Here is a 17706-nt window from a genome sequence, read left to right as displayed (position 1 = left end):
GTATTCGCAGCAAGTTTATTGCCTATTTTTGTGACTTTTACTATACCTCTTAAGGTTTATTTTACGCTCGTTTGTGTGCTGAGAAAATGGCTTCATTTGTGAAATATTGTATTTCTAGTTTATAATGCCGTATGATGCATAATTCTTTATCATTTTAAATATTCTTACAAAAATTTTAATTGAAAAGCTGCAGTAGATTTCATGATAGTGCTGCAGACTGATCTACCTTGAGCGAGTGTAGACAAAAAAATGCGTTAAGCTGAAATCGTTGTTAATATAGTATTGGATATGTAATAGTGAATTTTAAAATCAATTTATAGTACATCAGTTACCAAAATTTTATGTAGATTTTAAACAGTGTTTATAATAATTTCAACGGGCTTATTACAATATTCCATTCTGACGAGAAGAGTAGGATAATTAATTTATCCTACTCTTCAAAATAAAAAATTTACCTCAAACACCGTACGATCAATACAGAATGTTTAAGCTTTTATTTCTGGTTAAGGGAAAGGCAAAATCCTGCAAACTATTCACACATTCTCGTAGCCAATTCAAGTCAATATCGAGGTGTAATTCCAACAAATCGAATCGAGATCGTACCACATCTAACACACTGTAACCCAATGGGAGGAGAGTCCTTATTTATTTACTAACCCTGTTTCATTTCCTCCCGTAATTCCTTTCCATTGTATAAGTGAATATTAAAACTCCCCGAATTAGGGGGACACGTTTGTTCTATAAAAACAGCGCTTACGCTCCTTACAAAAAGGAACATTTTCGTTACTGTTTCTTGAATTGCTAATTCCTTATCTTTGTACTCGTTCAAAGTATTGTAGCTCTTATCCTTAAGTACATTGGAATGAAAGTAATGTAAGGGTGATTGGGTAGATACGCTTGTTTTTCTTAAATGCGATTGAATGTCTTTAGTATAATTGCTTGCTTGTAGGTTGTCTCCTTCAGAATTACGAAACAAATCCGTATCCCGATTGATACAAGACGTCAGGGAAACGGTGGCTTAACAAGACAATTTTGCGTGTTCATTTATTCTCATTTCACATAGTTTTTCTTCTTTTAGAGATTAGCCATTTATCAACTGCCTTGTGATCCTATGATATATTATGTCTGGTGACTTTTATAATATTGTATTGCAGTTGTCTTGTTATATTGTAATTTTCTTAATTTCCATAGCAAACGCCTAGTTTATACTGGGTCTAGTATAGTGGGATACGTTTATTAATCTTTAAAGCATTGACTAGTACAAAATGTCAAATCTCTTAACAATTTCAAAGATTTTAAAAACTTCACTTCGTCTGGAGAATGCTTGAGGCAGGATGTTCATTAGACATTCACTCTTCATCCATTATTTATAAAGATTTTATGAGATTCATCTCGGAACTTTTAAAATGTTTCTTGAATTTATTGTATTGTTTTGATTGCTGTCCATTTTATATTGCATCTTTAAATAGTTAATATTTAAAATAAATATTATATCACTTGAATGTAGATATTATATATCTCTTAATCTAGTCTTGAATTAGATATCATGTTATGGAACCCAAGGTTGTATTAAAATTTACTATTTACAACTTTATAAGGTTATAATTTACTTCAATTCAATCTAAGAAACTCGCGAAATTAATCTCAAAAATAAAATTTTCATTACCAAACGTTTCCCCTTATTAATATCACCTTAACATTAATTTAACGGCTTATAAAATAATCAAGCCGAAATTGCTAATTGCCAGCCGCCACGTTTGGCTTATTTAAGGAAAGTTTCATTGTGCTTCACTTTATCTAATTATAAAGCCGGCGGCTTAAAGTGGTTCACCCTATAGTTAGTGCGGTGCGTATCTTATCGATAATTTAATTTATTTAAGATATGCTCGAGTGAAAATATATTTAGTGATAAACATATCTGTTTGACAAATTCTATAGCCGCTGGTAGTAAAGTTCAGTGGCTATCAACGAGTTTATTACCTAAAGTTTATGTTGGTATTTATAATAATTATGAATAAGATATTGTTAAGTTAACTTAATCCATATTCACTCCCTGTGTTCTGATACGAGTAGGTATGCATTATGAACTTAATTAATCTCCACATCGTCTGTTACATAGACCGAACTTTTAGTTACACACATAATTTATATGACTTTGAAGGAAAAGAAAGAAAAAAGAAAACTTTAAAACTTTATGTAAAATGTAAAGCATAATTTTTTCTTTTGCATAAACCGATAAAGTACAGGAATTAAAATTATCGATACCAAAGCGCACATCACTAGTTCGTTCATTTACCGTTATAATAAAGTTCTCCGCGATAATAGACTTAGCGCTTTGTTCAATGATTCATTAACAGACGGTGCCGCCTGGCAAGTATATAGCTGTCAATGTTTGGGGGTATATTGAAATTATATTGAAAACAAGAATTTGGATGTGTGCGTGGTTTTATATGTATGTATTGTTACCTGACTGCTTGTTAAGTGTGTGGTGTATACTATAGTATACCTATGTAAAATTAAAAAGACCTTTTTCTGTAAAAAAAAAATCTTCTTTATTATGATGTGTGGTCGATAAAATATTAATTTTGGAAGAAAGACCACTAAAAATAATCTTTTTGACTACAATAAGTGCATAATATGAAAAGGATACAATAAGTATATTATACGAGTTAGATGTTCAATTTATTATGAGCTTTATTGGTTAATAAATACATTCTTTAAACTATTATTATATTTAGATAAGATATATTTATTTAAAACGTCGATAAATAATATCCTCAATTTGACACTTACCTTAAAGTTAGTAAATACGCAGAAAGGGATAATAAGGGACAACAATATATCATGATCAACTCTGAATTAGAGATATTAACTCGAAATTCATTCCCTTGTCAGTTTTAATTAGCCCTAAGTAATTAACTTGCGATGAAAGTTTACGAAATAATAATTTATTATGTTTGTTTTCATTTCTATTTCTGATGTTGTTGTTTTCATACTGTTTTACATTATATACTACCTATTAATATAAATTATTTGTAAGAACAGGTGCTTTTTATTAAAAAAATGTATCTCTCGATATGGTTCTTTAAAATAACAGATTAGTTAAATTACTTACCTAAATCTTCATTCACCTGCAAGTGACCTAAGACCTCATTTAAATTTAATCCAATTTCGCCATTTAAATTATTGAAATCACTTCAAACTTATTGCTCTGAAACTGTTATCAATCCGAAAATAAATCGATTTAAATTAAGCCCGAAGTATCCAATGATTTTCTTGATAGCGATAATCCTCTAATTGAGTCGCTTTAGGTTACTCAATGTGATATACTAAAAGCCTTAAAAGCCTCCAATGAATATTTAACCATATTTGTATAGCGATAGTGTTTGTTATTGATTGCTTTTGTATTCGCATGCAAATGAATATTAGAGCAGCAAGTCGGCTATCTTAATTAGACCGATACAAGAATATACGTAAATGCAAAGAACATTACTAATACAGCCGCTTGTGTAAGATATATGAGACCTTCCTGACTATGATTTTTCAATATAATGTTATCTCAAAGTCGGATAGATAAAAATATAAGACTTCTGTTACTATGTTGAAGGCGGTAATTCTTTGTTGTATGCAGTTTAATCTAAAACTGAATACAATCTCTCATAGATGACTTTATGCAAACTACTTGATTGGCTTATTGAATATTTGTACGTATCTTTGGATCTTTCATAACGTTGTTGTGATTATTTCTTTATTTAAATAACGTATGTGGAAAGGGTTCTGTATTTTTACGCTCTATCTTGTCATGATTATCATATTTTACACTATACAGGGTGTAATCGTTAAGTGTGCACAAGCGATTATTCCGTAACTATTGCAAATTTCCAAAAATTTTAAACTGATATCGAAAGCCTAAAGCGATATTACACCCTGTATATCTGAGTTATCTTGTTATTCTATATCTTAGTTATACTTATGCTGCATGCGGCTTGACCTACCTATTCTTTTAATACCTACCTAAATAAATTGATGAATTCATTCAGATGTATTTAATATAAAATAAATATACAAAAGTTCCAAGTTTATTCCCTAAAATACCCAAATTCGTGTCACCCAGTAAGTTATGAATAATTTTAAAGAAAGGACCATCACTTAAGGCTTCGCTTTACCTCGGTTCAAACTGTACATAAACTTTTACTTAAGTTAATAAGCAATGAGGTACTTAGCGTGAACGTATTCACCCTAAGTTAAGTGTAAGCTTAAGTCTAACATTAACTTTTCCGCTGGATTAAAAGCATTTTGTAAAATGCGATGCCGTGTTTTAAACATTTACTGATATTTTTATGTAGTATGTAATCGCCTTTATATAATTTGAAACTTAATTTTGGAATTTAAATGCTCAATATGTGGACTCAAGTCCACACTCCAACTATTAATTCATCTAAAAATTATTTACGTATCTATAAAAGAGATAAAATCTATCGTTTTTATATCATATCTACAAATAATGAAATCTGAAAAGGTAAACGGCTAGACCTAATGAGGTACAATTATTGTAATGAAAGTTTTTATCGATTAAAGTTATGAATAAAAATAAAAATAATTAGGCACCCTATCTCTTCATCAAGCCATATTAACCCATATCAAAATAATGTTTTTGCGTAGGTACTTATAAAATATTCCATCTACTTATAATACCTATAGTTAATTTTTTCATCTAACTTCTATGTAAGATTTAATAATTCACAAAATGAACGATGCAGTCGACATGTTTCAATCGACATCCTAATCAACGCGTCGCTCGACTAATCGGGCGACAAATCCGGAGCCTTTATAAATAATGCAAGCACTTTGTATTATGTTAAGTGGGGTCTCGAAGTTTGCAAATACTTGACTTCGTTTTAAGTTAACGAGCTTTGTATGTAATGACTTCATTTTCAGAGAATTTATTGTATATTATTTTAGTATTAGTACGGTGTCAAGATTTTAAATAGGAGACTCATAATAGTTTAATAAATAATTTGTAAAAAAAATAGTTGTATAGAAGGATGTAATATAAATGATATAGAGATGTAACCTTTACGAGTATAAAAAAACAACCATTAGTTGTTCATAAAATTATGCAAGAAGTTATGTTTTTTGATAAGGACCAAAATGGATATGTTTTTATCTTAGATCATTAAGTAAGTTTTTATCAAGCAACAGATAGTGAATATTTATTCATATACGTATAGTTTATCAAGTACATAATATTTAAATAGATAAGAATTTTCAAAATCTCACTTAAAAATAAAATTTAATCAAAATAGTAATAAACTCAAGGAAAACACGTGAAATAAAATCTAAGAAGTTAATTATGTTCTAAACATGTTTTTAATCAACGATCTTAAATAAATAAGCAGTTAAATTAAATTACAATTAATTCCAACCGAATTCGAAATTGATATAATAAAAATCATGTATTCTTTAAATTTGAATACATATCAAAGATATAAACTAGAATTCTACTAATCCTATCCTATCCTACTAATATTATAAATGCGAAAGTTTGTGCGCATGGATGTAGAGGTGTATGAGTAGGTATGTGTATGTATGTATGTTTGTTACTCTTTCACACAAATATTCCTGAACCGATTACAATGAAATCAAGCACACATATACTTGCACACATAGGGTAACTTGGATAAACATATAGGATAGGTTTTATCTCGAAAATCTTTCGATAACGGAAACTATGCGGGTTTTTCTTTGAAAACGCGGGCGAAGCCGCGGGTGGAAAGCTAGTCGATTATAGATTGACAGTTCGCGGCTAGACAGCCTGGATGGAAATTAGCGATCTTGATTAACTAATTGACTTGATTCTAATTGAATAAACTTCACCTCATGTATTATTTAAAGCTGTTAGTGTACGGTTTACAACCGAGTCTGTTTGAATTTTAACTACTTTGATTTGTTGATGTACAGGATTTATTTTTAACTAGTTTTCCGCCCGTGGTTTCGCCCGCTTTGTCAAAAACTCAATAAATTATATCGGTACAATAACCTTCCTCTAGAATGACTCTATCAATTTAAAATACCGCATCAAAATCTGTTGCGTAGTTTTAAAGATATAAGCATTATTAAGTTAAAATGTATTTAATGTGTATATTATTATTTTTTTAATGTAATAAATTTTTGTAGTGCATGCAGTGCTCATTTTTTATTAGTTGTCCATCATGTCCTATATTTTTTGTGTATTTTTTATGTAAAACAATCGATGTACAGCTGCTAATGAGCCTTAATAAAATAAAATAATTTGGAAAATCCAAAAGTGCACGCCTCATAATTTTTTTTTAATAAATATTTATTAATTATTATTTTTGTTTATTTAATAACAATTAAACCACATCGAATCAGACCCTGAAAAATGAAAGGGTTCTATTCCTGAGCATACTCAAGCGTAAGAGAAAAAAAAAGACTCGATTAGTAAAGTATTTCGGTCGCTATCGTGTTAACAAGAAAAAGGATCCGCACATACAGACACACGGACGTCCAAGACAGAACTTTTTTAAACTGTTTTTTAACTAGTTTAAATAACAAAAATGACATCAAAAATATCATGAACGTTAAAAATAGTGTTTTTTCTTAATATGTGTGTGTATGTATTATCTTACAAGTGCAATGTATGATACATAAAGACATTTTAAGTTTGAAAAATCAGATGTTTTGCGCGAAGTGACAGTAGTACCCACCTCAACGCTTCGCTTATGAGGCGTGCAATAAAAAAAAAAATAAAAATAAAAATAAGCAAGCCAAAAAAGATTTTTTATCATTTCAGCAAGAAACATCTTGTTAATAATTTAATCTGTAAATACCTACACTAACAACTGCTCTTATTTGATAATACATTAAATTTTAACATTAAGTACTTACTCGTTATAATAATTTTACTATATTCAGATAAGTGTTAACTATGGCCGGTCAGTTGACTAATGCATGTTGACTATTTAGCAAACATCAATATCAATATTTAATGATATTATAGTCGTTCTGTTTCACACCTGTGTTTAATAGCTTTGATTATTTACTTGCTTATAACGAAAATACTTGTAATTGCCAAATGTATTTGAATATTAGTTGGATAATGTATCTTGAATTAATGATTTAGTCATGTTAACTCCAGTATTGAATGAAAGCAAATAGTATACGTTTTAACTGTACATTTTCTATATTTTTCTAACGATACCTTACAATTGTATGGAAAAACTATTATGAATATGTATGAGGGCTAAAAGATTTCCAAAAATATTGAGGTTATCCATCTTTGAACATATCCGATAAACTCTAACAGCCGTACAAATAAAAACTTGCTTATTCAAACCTTATGCAATGCATAGATATGATAAGAATAAATAAAGAATAAGGATGTCATAATTTCTTACAAATAAATTTGGAATAACGTCGATGTATCTATGCTCACGCTATGCAATAGGCGCGAAGCGGCAACGTCGCAATTCATTCACAAAATTATGAAAAACATTGAAATTGTCTACGGTTAAGCCTTGGTGCTGTCATTTTGCTGACGTTTGACTTCGTCGAATTTGTTGTGAAGTTTCATCATACGATGTTCTGTTTATTTATTTTTTATATATTTATTGGAAATAATTTAAATATATCATTAAATATGCAAGCAAATGATAGATAACGCGATCCGCTATACGAAGATAAACCCACCTTGAGATAGAGAGTTGCCAAATAACTGGTACTCAAAACATACAACTCCAGGCTTAGAAGATTTATATTTTCAACGAAAGTGTATATATTATTGTGATAAGTTTAGAAATAAGTTTTATGTATGTATGGTTTGGCGCATGTTGTAAATAAATAAATCATTATAAATATCAAAAGGGTTTTTCATAATTTCGTATATTTTGACATTTCATACAAAATTTTCCATTTCAATAGGTACGTAATGAAATTATTAATTTGCTCAACTTTTTCTACTTCTCGTATTACTCTCATTGCTATTATCTCAAATTTAGATTGAAAATTGCTTCTAAAACTTGTAAAACACAGCACAATGTACTAAAAGATATGTTATAATTCGGTTATGTCAGACTTATACTAGGGTGGTAGCCGTAATAAGGACGGAATAGCATTAGTATGAATACTTATTACGAAGTTATACTAGGTTACATTTATTTCGTGTTTATTTGTATGATTTTTCCTTATTCTTAGTTTATTCTTTGCATAAAATGTTATAACTCGTTTATTTGTACGGCTGTAACAGCCGTACTAATGCTATTCCGTCCTTATTACGGCTACCACCCTAGTATAAGTCTGACATAACCGAGTTATAACATATCTTTTAGTACATTGTGCTGTGTTTTACAAGTTTTAGAAGCAATTTTCAATCTAAATTTGAGATAATAGCAATGAGAGTAATACGGGAAGTAGAAAAAGTTGAGCAAATTAATAATTTCATTACGTACCTATTGAAATGGAAAATTTTGTATGAAATGTCAAAATATACGAAATTATGAAAAACCCTTTTGATATTTATAATGATTTATTTATTTACAACATGCGCCAAACCATACATACATAAAACTTATTTCTAAACTTATCACAATAATATACACTTTCGTTGAAAATATAAATCTTCTAAGCCGTAAGCCGGTTGTATGTTTTGAGTACCAGTTATTTGGCAACTCTCTATCTCAAGGTGGGTTTATCTTCTGTTCTCCAGATATTGGATAGCGTTATCTATCATTTGCTTGCATATTTAATGATATATTTAAATTATTTCCAATAAATATTTAAAAAATAAATAAACAGAACATCGTATGATGAAACTTCACAACAAATTCGACGAAGTCAAACGAGCGTCAGCAAAATGACAGCACCAAGGCTTAACCGTAGACAATTTCAATGTTTTTCATAATTTTGTGAATGAATTGCGACGTTGCCGCTTTGCGCCTATTGCATAGCGTGAGCATAGTTACATCGACGTTATTCCAAATTTATTTGTAAGAAATTATGACATCCTTATTCTTTATTTATTCTTATCATATCTATGCATTGCATAAGGTTTGAATAAGCAAGTTTTTATTTGTACGGCTGTATGGATAAACTTTTGACAGAATCAAAACCAAAATAATCAATTTCGTTTAAAAATTAATTTATTTTTCATTTGTTTCAGACGTCAAACAGCTGAAGAGCGAGAAGCGGAACGTCAAGCGGCCAACCGCTTGATGCTGTCACTGCAAGCTGAAGCGCTGAGTAAAGGCTACATGCCTGAACCACCACCGGGCGCACCGCTTTCAGCGCTTCATTATCAAAATCCGCAAAACGCTCAAGCGCCCGCGTCTAATACAGCGCTAAGCGCTTTACAGAACTTGCAGCCATGGGCTGGGAATCATGCGTCTTTTATGAACGCTTCGAATCAAGCGCCGACAGCGCACCCGCCACCCGTTGCATCGCCTATTTGTTGAAATTCCAAATTCAAATTTACTTTTTTTATGCACAGCCAGAAATAAATAAAAATGTAACTTCGAGGTTTTATGTGCATTACATAATATATTTTAAAGCATTTTGTAAAAACGGTAGAAATCCTAATTGTAAATAGTAAAATAAGGTAGATTTTATGTAGAGAGTAACTAAATAATAATATGTAAAGCATGTTACAAAATATCACATTTAGTAATTATAATTAATCACTAGTCCTCACTTTAAAATTGGATTTTTTTCTTTAAATATCAAAACTGATTTATGCAAATAAAAAGAAAGCTTGATAATTTTTAAAACATCACAATATTATGATATAAATACTTTGAATTCTTTTGTAAAAATAGTTTGTAAATAAATATGTAGTTACTTAAATAGGTGCCTAGTTAATGTTAAGCTCGTATAAAAATGTGTAATAGAAATGGCTGTATAGTCTAAGTAACAATTTAACATTTCATAATTTTATTAATGTAAATATAAATACAGACAGTATTATTAAAATAAATATATAAATGGAAAAAAAGATTGTAAAACCTGAGTAATTAATATGCTAATTAGTAATTAGTAATTAAGTAGGATATGAAATAAAATAATGTAAATAAAGGAGATAATGTATTTATTGGATGTTTACTGTTAATGACGCTTTTAAATGAAAAATGTATCTCTTCAAGAAAATATATGCAGAATCTAGGTTTTAGACATGCACTATGCAAAATGTAAAAGTTCTGAAATATTAAGGTTTCGAACCTTCCTGATGACTCAGTGATCAACTGGGCGGCAATAAACTGGGCCACGTGGACCAGTTGTACATAATTAATTATGCCTACTATTTTTGTGGCCAACTGGGCCGAACGCGCTTTGATCTTGCGGACGTGATTTTTGGACTGTTCTATGTAGCTTATCTATCAGATAAAATAATCTGAAAATTTACTTTATAAAGTGTCAAAAGTTATCAAGGATATTATCAGCAAGTGATGACACTGCCCCTTACCTTTTTCATTATTTGAATATTTCTCCGAGGAATATTTACATTCCTTGAAGCCAATCATGCAACAACCTGAAATTGTGGCAAACTGTCAAACTGACATTTCATTTGAATCAAATTTATTTAGACAGCACAGATAATCAAACTTTAAAGATGTTTAAAAAACTATAATTTATGGCAACTTTTTTTTTCTATGACCTACTTTACTGTGTAATATTAAAAGATTATTGATTCCTTTGTCGCTATATTTTTAATAATCTATGTATAGCTTAATTATTTGTAAATATATAGCATAATGTATCGCCTAATAGATCAATTACATATTAGTTATGTATAAGACTTCACATAACCCTAGGTCACAAATAATGGAGGTATAAAATCTCTATATACTTCAGTATTACTGACTTTACCCGACATTCAGTAAATAAACTCAAAATTCTTAATATATTGTTTTATTTTTTACCTTCTTCAAACAACGTGTGGTAATTTATTCGACACTTGTAGCATATTATTGAAAAGCATACCTAATGAGAAATGTTTTCTAGGCCTTTTATTGAGGCACAAGACGTGGGTTCGAATCCCGCCTCGTAATCAACATTTCTCTTCTTTAAAAAAGTCTAATTTATAAAAGAAATTGAATGCTACAAAATATAACATCAAAGGCATAAATAGTAAGTAGGTAGTTAAATATATAATGAAATTCGTTAGAAATTAAAGAAAATCCATACTAATATTATAAATGCGAAAGTAAATCTGTCTGTCTGTCTGTTACTCAATCACGCCTAAACTACTGAACCAATTTGCATGAAATTTGGTATGGAGATATTTTGATACCCGAGAAAGGACATAGGCTACCTTTTATTGCGAAATATGCTACCACGGGCGAAGCCGGGGCGGACCTCTAGTAAACTATATTTAAATGTCTGTTTGCTCACACTTTACTAGAGTAAGTAAGGTTTATTTCATCATGACATTTTTATAGTAGGTTGCTAAATCGCTTATGATCATAATTCATAACTTAGGTATAACCATTTTATAGCTGTGCTCCGCGGCTTTACCCGTATTGCTCCTCTCCTGTTGGTCTTAGCGGGATGATATGCCTTCTTCGATAATAGGGTATCTAAAACCGAAAGAATTTTTCAAATCGGATAGTAGTTCCTTAGATTAGCGCGTTCAAACAAACAAACAAACTTTTCGACTTTTAGATTAGTTTCAGTAATGAAAGAGACATCTAAAGTTAGGAAAATACATACTGCATTGGAGGTAGATAGGATCTACAGTCAAAACGTAAAATATCATAAGTAGAGAAACATGATTTTGATGAATTTTTCACCGATAGATAAATTATGAACAAGGTTATACTTAATAATATGAAAAATTTGTTATGCAAGAAAATAAAACCAAATGAAAGCTTTTATTGAAAATACTGTCTGTGAGATAACAAAAGAACGAATAATCATCAAAAAGACTTCTTAAAATATGCTGATTTTTAGGGTTCCGTAGCCAAAATGGCAAAAACGGAACCCTTATAGTTTCGTCATGTCCGTCTGTCCGTCTGTCCGTCTGTCCGTCTGTCACAGCCGATTTACTCGGAAACTATAAGTACTACAGTGATGAAATTTGATGGGAATATGTGTTGTATGAACCGCTACAAAAATATGACACTAAATAGTAAAAAAAAGAATTGGGGGTGGGGCCCCCCATACATGTAACTGAGGGATGAAATTTTTTTTTTCGATGTACATACCCGTGTGGGGTATCAATGGAAAGGTCTTTTAAAATGATATAAAGTTTTCTAAAAAACATTTTTCTTAAAGTGAACGGTTTTTGAGATATCAGCTCTCAAAGTCGTAAAAAGTATGTCCCCCCCCCCTCTATTTTTATAACTACGGGGTATAAAATTCTAAAAAAAATAGAGGTGATGCATGCTAATTAACTCTTTCAACGATTTTTGGTTTGATCAAAGTATCTCTTATAGTTTTTGAGATAGGTTGATTTAACTGTAATTTATTATATTTGCTGCTACGGAACCCTTTGTGCGCGAGCCCGACTCGCACTTGGCCGGTTTTTTTATCCTGTTTTTCGTGCTTGCATGTGACAGTTACTTTACCTTTCAAATAAATTCTCAATTCAGAAACCACCAAAGAACATGAGGTACGGGAAATAAGCTCTTGAATGTAAACATCGTAGTTTTTTACACTAGCGATAAGTGCATAGAAACATATACATACATACCTTAGTAAAATTAATATTAATAATGAAGAAATAACTCTGACTATCCGTCTATCTGAATCATGTAGGTGTGTATTATTGCTATCGCTGCAAAGCTAGTAGAACATATATTTAACATTATGAAATAAAAAAGCAATAATCATTATTAGAAAAATGCTACCAGACACAGCCACAGGTACAGGGGCCGTATTATGACCTCTTATTTCCAGACAGTTTACGCCGTGAATTGAACTGACTGGCAAATTCGTATATATATATATATATATATATATATATATATATATATATATATATATATATATATATATATAATTAACCATGGCAGGTTATTGTGATCATAATATGGCCTCGCTGGAGTAAAATTTTAGCAACATTTATTCAGGCATGCATGAAAATGTGTTGCTATCGCTAAACGTGTGCTACATTGTCACGCTATGCATGTAAAATACTTATTTAACTATGTATGGCAGCATATGTATAGCATGACAAGGAAACCGTGGGTAATAGCTAGTCTAGTATAATATCATAAAAGATATTAAAATAACAAAGATAATAAAACTACACCAACGATCAGACATCCTTCAATAACTAAAGATAAACGTCCTAAATTGCTTCCAAACCTCAAATTACGTTAAAAAATAAAATGACAAACAATTGTCTTGGAATAAACGAAATCGATTTGGGGAATGGTTTCCGTCCAAAATGCTCGATTTAACGACAATTTCGTAATATCTTTGTAAAATGGTAATATAATTTTAATATGCTTGCGGTGTAAGGATCGGCTTCGATTATAAACGAACGTGACTTCTGTCCTGTTATTAATGGCCGTCATTTTTTGTTCTGGATACCTTTAATGGTGGGTCAAAAATGTTTGAAGAACTTCTACATCCGTTGTACTTTCCTGCATGTTTGGGAAATCTGAAACTATATCTTTCCCTATACCTTTGTCCTTATATTATGTTCTAAGAAGGTTCTAAAATTCTTATATTGTAGTGTTATGAAATATAAGCCAAAAATATATATTTGGTACATTTCCTGATCGATCATCGAAGATACGTAACTGCTTTTACTTACGTAGGTCTATGTATAAGGTATCTGTGTTTTTCTCTTCGTCTTCTTTCTCGATCATAGGTAATATTGTGTGATGATAATGAGTTCTACATCAAATAAGATAATATTACCACCTTTCAATTTAAAAATAACTTGTACCATACGAGATCTACGAAAAAGTTCATAAACTAATTTTAAAACAGTTAGATATCGAAATTATTTTCCCCACTTACGTCACATACGAACAAAGTCACGGTTAACAGCTAACACACAAATGTATATTAGCTACGATTGAGGTCGGTAAAGTCGTGTTTAATACGACTGCGGTTCCATAATGAGACGGGGATGGAACGATCCTCGTTTTGGTCATGGAGCTGCTATATTTGGAGACACTTCAAATTCTATGCAATGATTGTATTGAAGATACGTTTACTAGTAATTACGAAAAACTGTCATAGGGAGCTTTTGGCATAAAGTTGTTGTTGCTTGTTCAGTGTTCTCTCTTCCCAGTGTCGATTTGATTAACAGGAACTGCTATATTCTAGTCAATCAATGTTTAATTAATTAATACAAGCTATTATCGACTAGAAAATCGTACATTTTTCATTATTAGCTGATTCAAGTAGTTAACGCATATTGTAAAGCTTTTCATGCGCTTGTGAATCCGAATCCATCAATGTTTTTTTTCATGTCTTAATAGGTTAAAATAGCTCGTGTATTTCCTATTTGGATGAAACTCAGTGGTCAGCGAGTACAATCGCGTAACTCCGAAGTCCCGTAAAAGGAGATAGCGTTATTCGGGGTATTACTGTACCACATCCAAACTTCGTACATTCTAGACAAACTCAAATTACTTCGCGTCCCGGATTATATTTGATGCGGCGCTAATCAGTCTCACTTACTTGCTAATTGCTTTCCGCACCGCTGCAAATTATATTTAACGTGTTTAATATATCTCAAGTATTACCTGAGCTCCCAGAAGCTGTGTTATACCTTATTAATAAAATAATTGATTATTCGTCATTCGAGAAACAGGGAAATGCTATTTACTAAAATTGAAAATAGTATCCGCTCAATTCAAAATAACTGTAACGATTTGACTGGTGTAAGTGGTGTTCATTTGATATTGAAAAAAAAAGTATCATTTACCGAAATCTTTGTCGTATAAATAATATAATAAATTCCTTTGGGAAGTTTACCTTAAAATTTAAATACAAGATACCTACTAAGTTCAATGAAATTGGCCAAAAGCTCTACAGTACATAGTTCCTACATACATATAGTTCCTTTTGCAATTCCTGCAACTTACTTGATTGTATTGCTATTATAAGCATTTCAATGGATTCTGCTATTGATTTTAAATATTCCACTTTATTAAACTTTAGAACAAAAACAAAAATATTAAAACTGACTTTAAAAGGACACGTGTTCCGTTTGTTAGGACAAGTTATCTTTAAAAAGTTTTAATGATCGCGTGTGGGACGTCAAATTAGCTCCCAAATGAACTGCAAGCGTACAGGATTCGAACCCGAGACTTGACGGCAGATAATTGTTGTAGCGTGTTTAGGAGGTTTATACAAGGTTGATTTTGGAGTTTACTGACTTGGAAAAATATGAATAATGTAGAAAATAGTGCTCTACATAGAGTTATTTCGATAATTAAACTAAGAATCATAATACCATACGTCGTTACTACTTGATGTGTAAAATGTAAATGGGACTAAAATGATAAGTAAATAACTTTGATGTAGAAGATGAGATGTATACGAAATTATGATGGACGCTAAAATAGTAGAGAAACATCCATATTCAGATGTGAACAAAACTATTAATGAAAGCATTATTACTATCTAAATACTACAAAATGGTCTAACTGTAACTATTTAATAATTTGTGCAAAAGGTCCTTAAAATGAAAAAGTAAAATTTTGGTTTAACTACTCATACTCATACATCATTCTTCTCATTAGAAGTACAATGTACAATGCATATTCTATTTCTATATCATAATTTACTCATATTACAAACATTCTACTTCTTCCAAGTCGGTTAAACGGCCCAATCCAAGAAGCAATTACGGCACATTTGACAGAATATACCGAATTGTCAACTCGTTCGATCGAACGATTTATTCGTCACGGCACACCAATCACTGATTGCTATACTGTGACGCTGATTAACGTTCGATTGTGTCACGCGATGTTTACTTATACTGTAGTTCTTTTTTTAAATTTGTGGAACGAGATTCGATTTTTTTTTAATTTTCGAGTAATGCTAAAAGTCTGGGTTGATAGTTTTTTTTTAATGAAAGAGGTTTTATTTATTATAATATTCTAGTCTTTGTAGTATCTAGCCAGGTAACACGCTTATACAGATTGAAGGAAACCTACCTATTATAATACGATTCTCCTTCGATTCTCTATCTCGTTAAATGTCTTCAAAGTTCCTTAACATCAATTATTTTTATATAGATGGATACAGCATATGGAAAATCGTAACTCTAATAATTATTCTGTTACAAACGCTGAAGCGAAAAATTGTGTAAGGCTAAATAAAGGACGTTAGCCGACGAAGGTAAGTAAACCCCAACGCGTAGGTAAATAATAATGCAGTCCAAACCTAAGTCCAGATCGAAACGCTTTAATATTTAAACATAGTACTTTTCAATGTTAAAAATTCTCTCTTCATCCCTATTATTTTCATCGCCCCAACTCGATAACGCTTTTATGTTTCCCCCTACGAACAAAATAAAGAGTGAATTTAAAGTTAAAATTGACATTGACGGATGACAGTTAGACGCTGACCCGAAATCGTCTTCGTTCAAATATTCAGACGCTGTCAACAGTTGATCGTTCACTTGTGGTTCATCTGTTGTCTGTAAGCACAGTGTATACATAATTATTGTGCGTTTGGTATCTGAGGTCGTTGTCTTAAAGCTGTCAGAAATAGGTGAAAACTGAAAACAACAAGTTCTTAATTCAAAACAGTCAAAAGTTACAAGAAAATTAAATGATTAAAAATATTGGTCCAGTCCCGTTTTAAATGTTTCCATTTACCACGATATTGTAGTATCTAGATACATACTATTAGAAAATATCACTTGTTTTAGGTACCTGTTATACCTACTGAAAACAAAAATACCTCTTCTTTGCAAATTCTACGATAACCTAACGAGAAGTAAATGATTGGACGAAGGATAATTTCAACAAACTATAGATTCAGACGATAGCGTATCTCATATCTGTCAAATATCTCTGCCACATCAAAATGCATAATATTTCCCACTTGACCCTTCATAATCTCTCGATAATCCTTGTATCTAAAATATCATCAAATATCCGTGCGAAACGCAGTAACCAGTGTAACAAGAGCCCTTCCCTTTAAGTGCCATATTCTTTGTATTCTAGAATGTTCTAACAGAGAGTGCAGCGGGAGGTCATGCTAAATGGTCAGTAATCCCCTCGAGGTAATTCTCAGGAGACAAATTATAAATGTTTGTAAATCGTCACACGAAACTATCTGATGCACTCCCACGCCCATGGTTATTGTATTTCTTTGTAATTTATATTGTAGTTATAATTTTATGTTATTATAAGTGCTCTTATCAATGTAGGATCTGTAATCATGTTGTTGTAATACAATTGTAGATAATATAAGAAGAATCTACTTCTAATTGATCGAATCGTAACAACATACGTAACGTCTGGAATAAAAGCATATAGGAATTAATTATATTTATTCAAGGTAAAAACAAAAGCTGTAAGACGAATTTTGATATATATTTAAGAGGTAGATGAATAATTTAAATAATCATTATTAGATAGGTACTACTGAATTAAGTGCATATTAAGTTACCTATTAACGTAACATGCCCAAAAATACGATAGATTTCAATTTTTCCCATATTTATAAGCAGAGAAGTACAAAAATGCATTTTCCCATTACATTCACATTCAT

General features: G+C 31.0%; 1 protein-coding gene across 1 annotated transcript in view; it reads left to right on the top strand.

The window, feature by feature from the left end:
- C15 (homeobox protein C15) overlaps positions 1-9470 on the top strand; it is a 30029-nt gene extending 20559 nt beyond the window's left edge. Inside the window, exon 3 of the mRNA XM_090115657.1 lies at positions 9179-9470. Within this exon, the coding sequence (XP_089971783.1) occupies positions 9179-9470 (292 nt within the window). The remainder of the gene's footprint in view (positions 1-9178) is intronic.
- Positions 9471-17706: the final 8236 nt, after the last annotated feature.

Source organism: Colias eurytheme, chromosome 23 (assembly GCF_061535395.1).
Source record: "Colias eurytheme isolate Ceu_HAF_F1 chromosome 23, ilColEury1 Martin Lab GWU primary, whole genome shotgun sequence".
NCBI classification, from domain to species: Eukaryota; Metazoa; Arthropoda; class Insecta; order Lepidoptera; family Pieridae; genus Colias; species Colias eurytheme.
The sequence above is the reverse complement of the archived record's forward strand: the minus strand, read 5'-3'. Positions and strand labels throughout refer to the sequence as shown.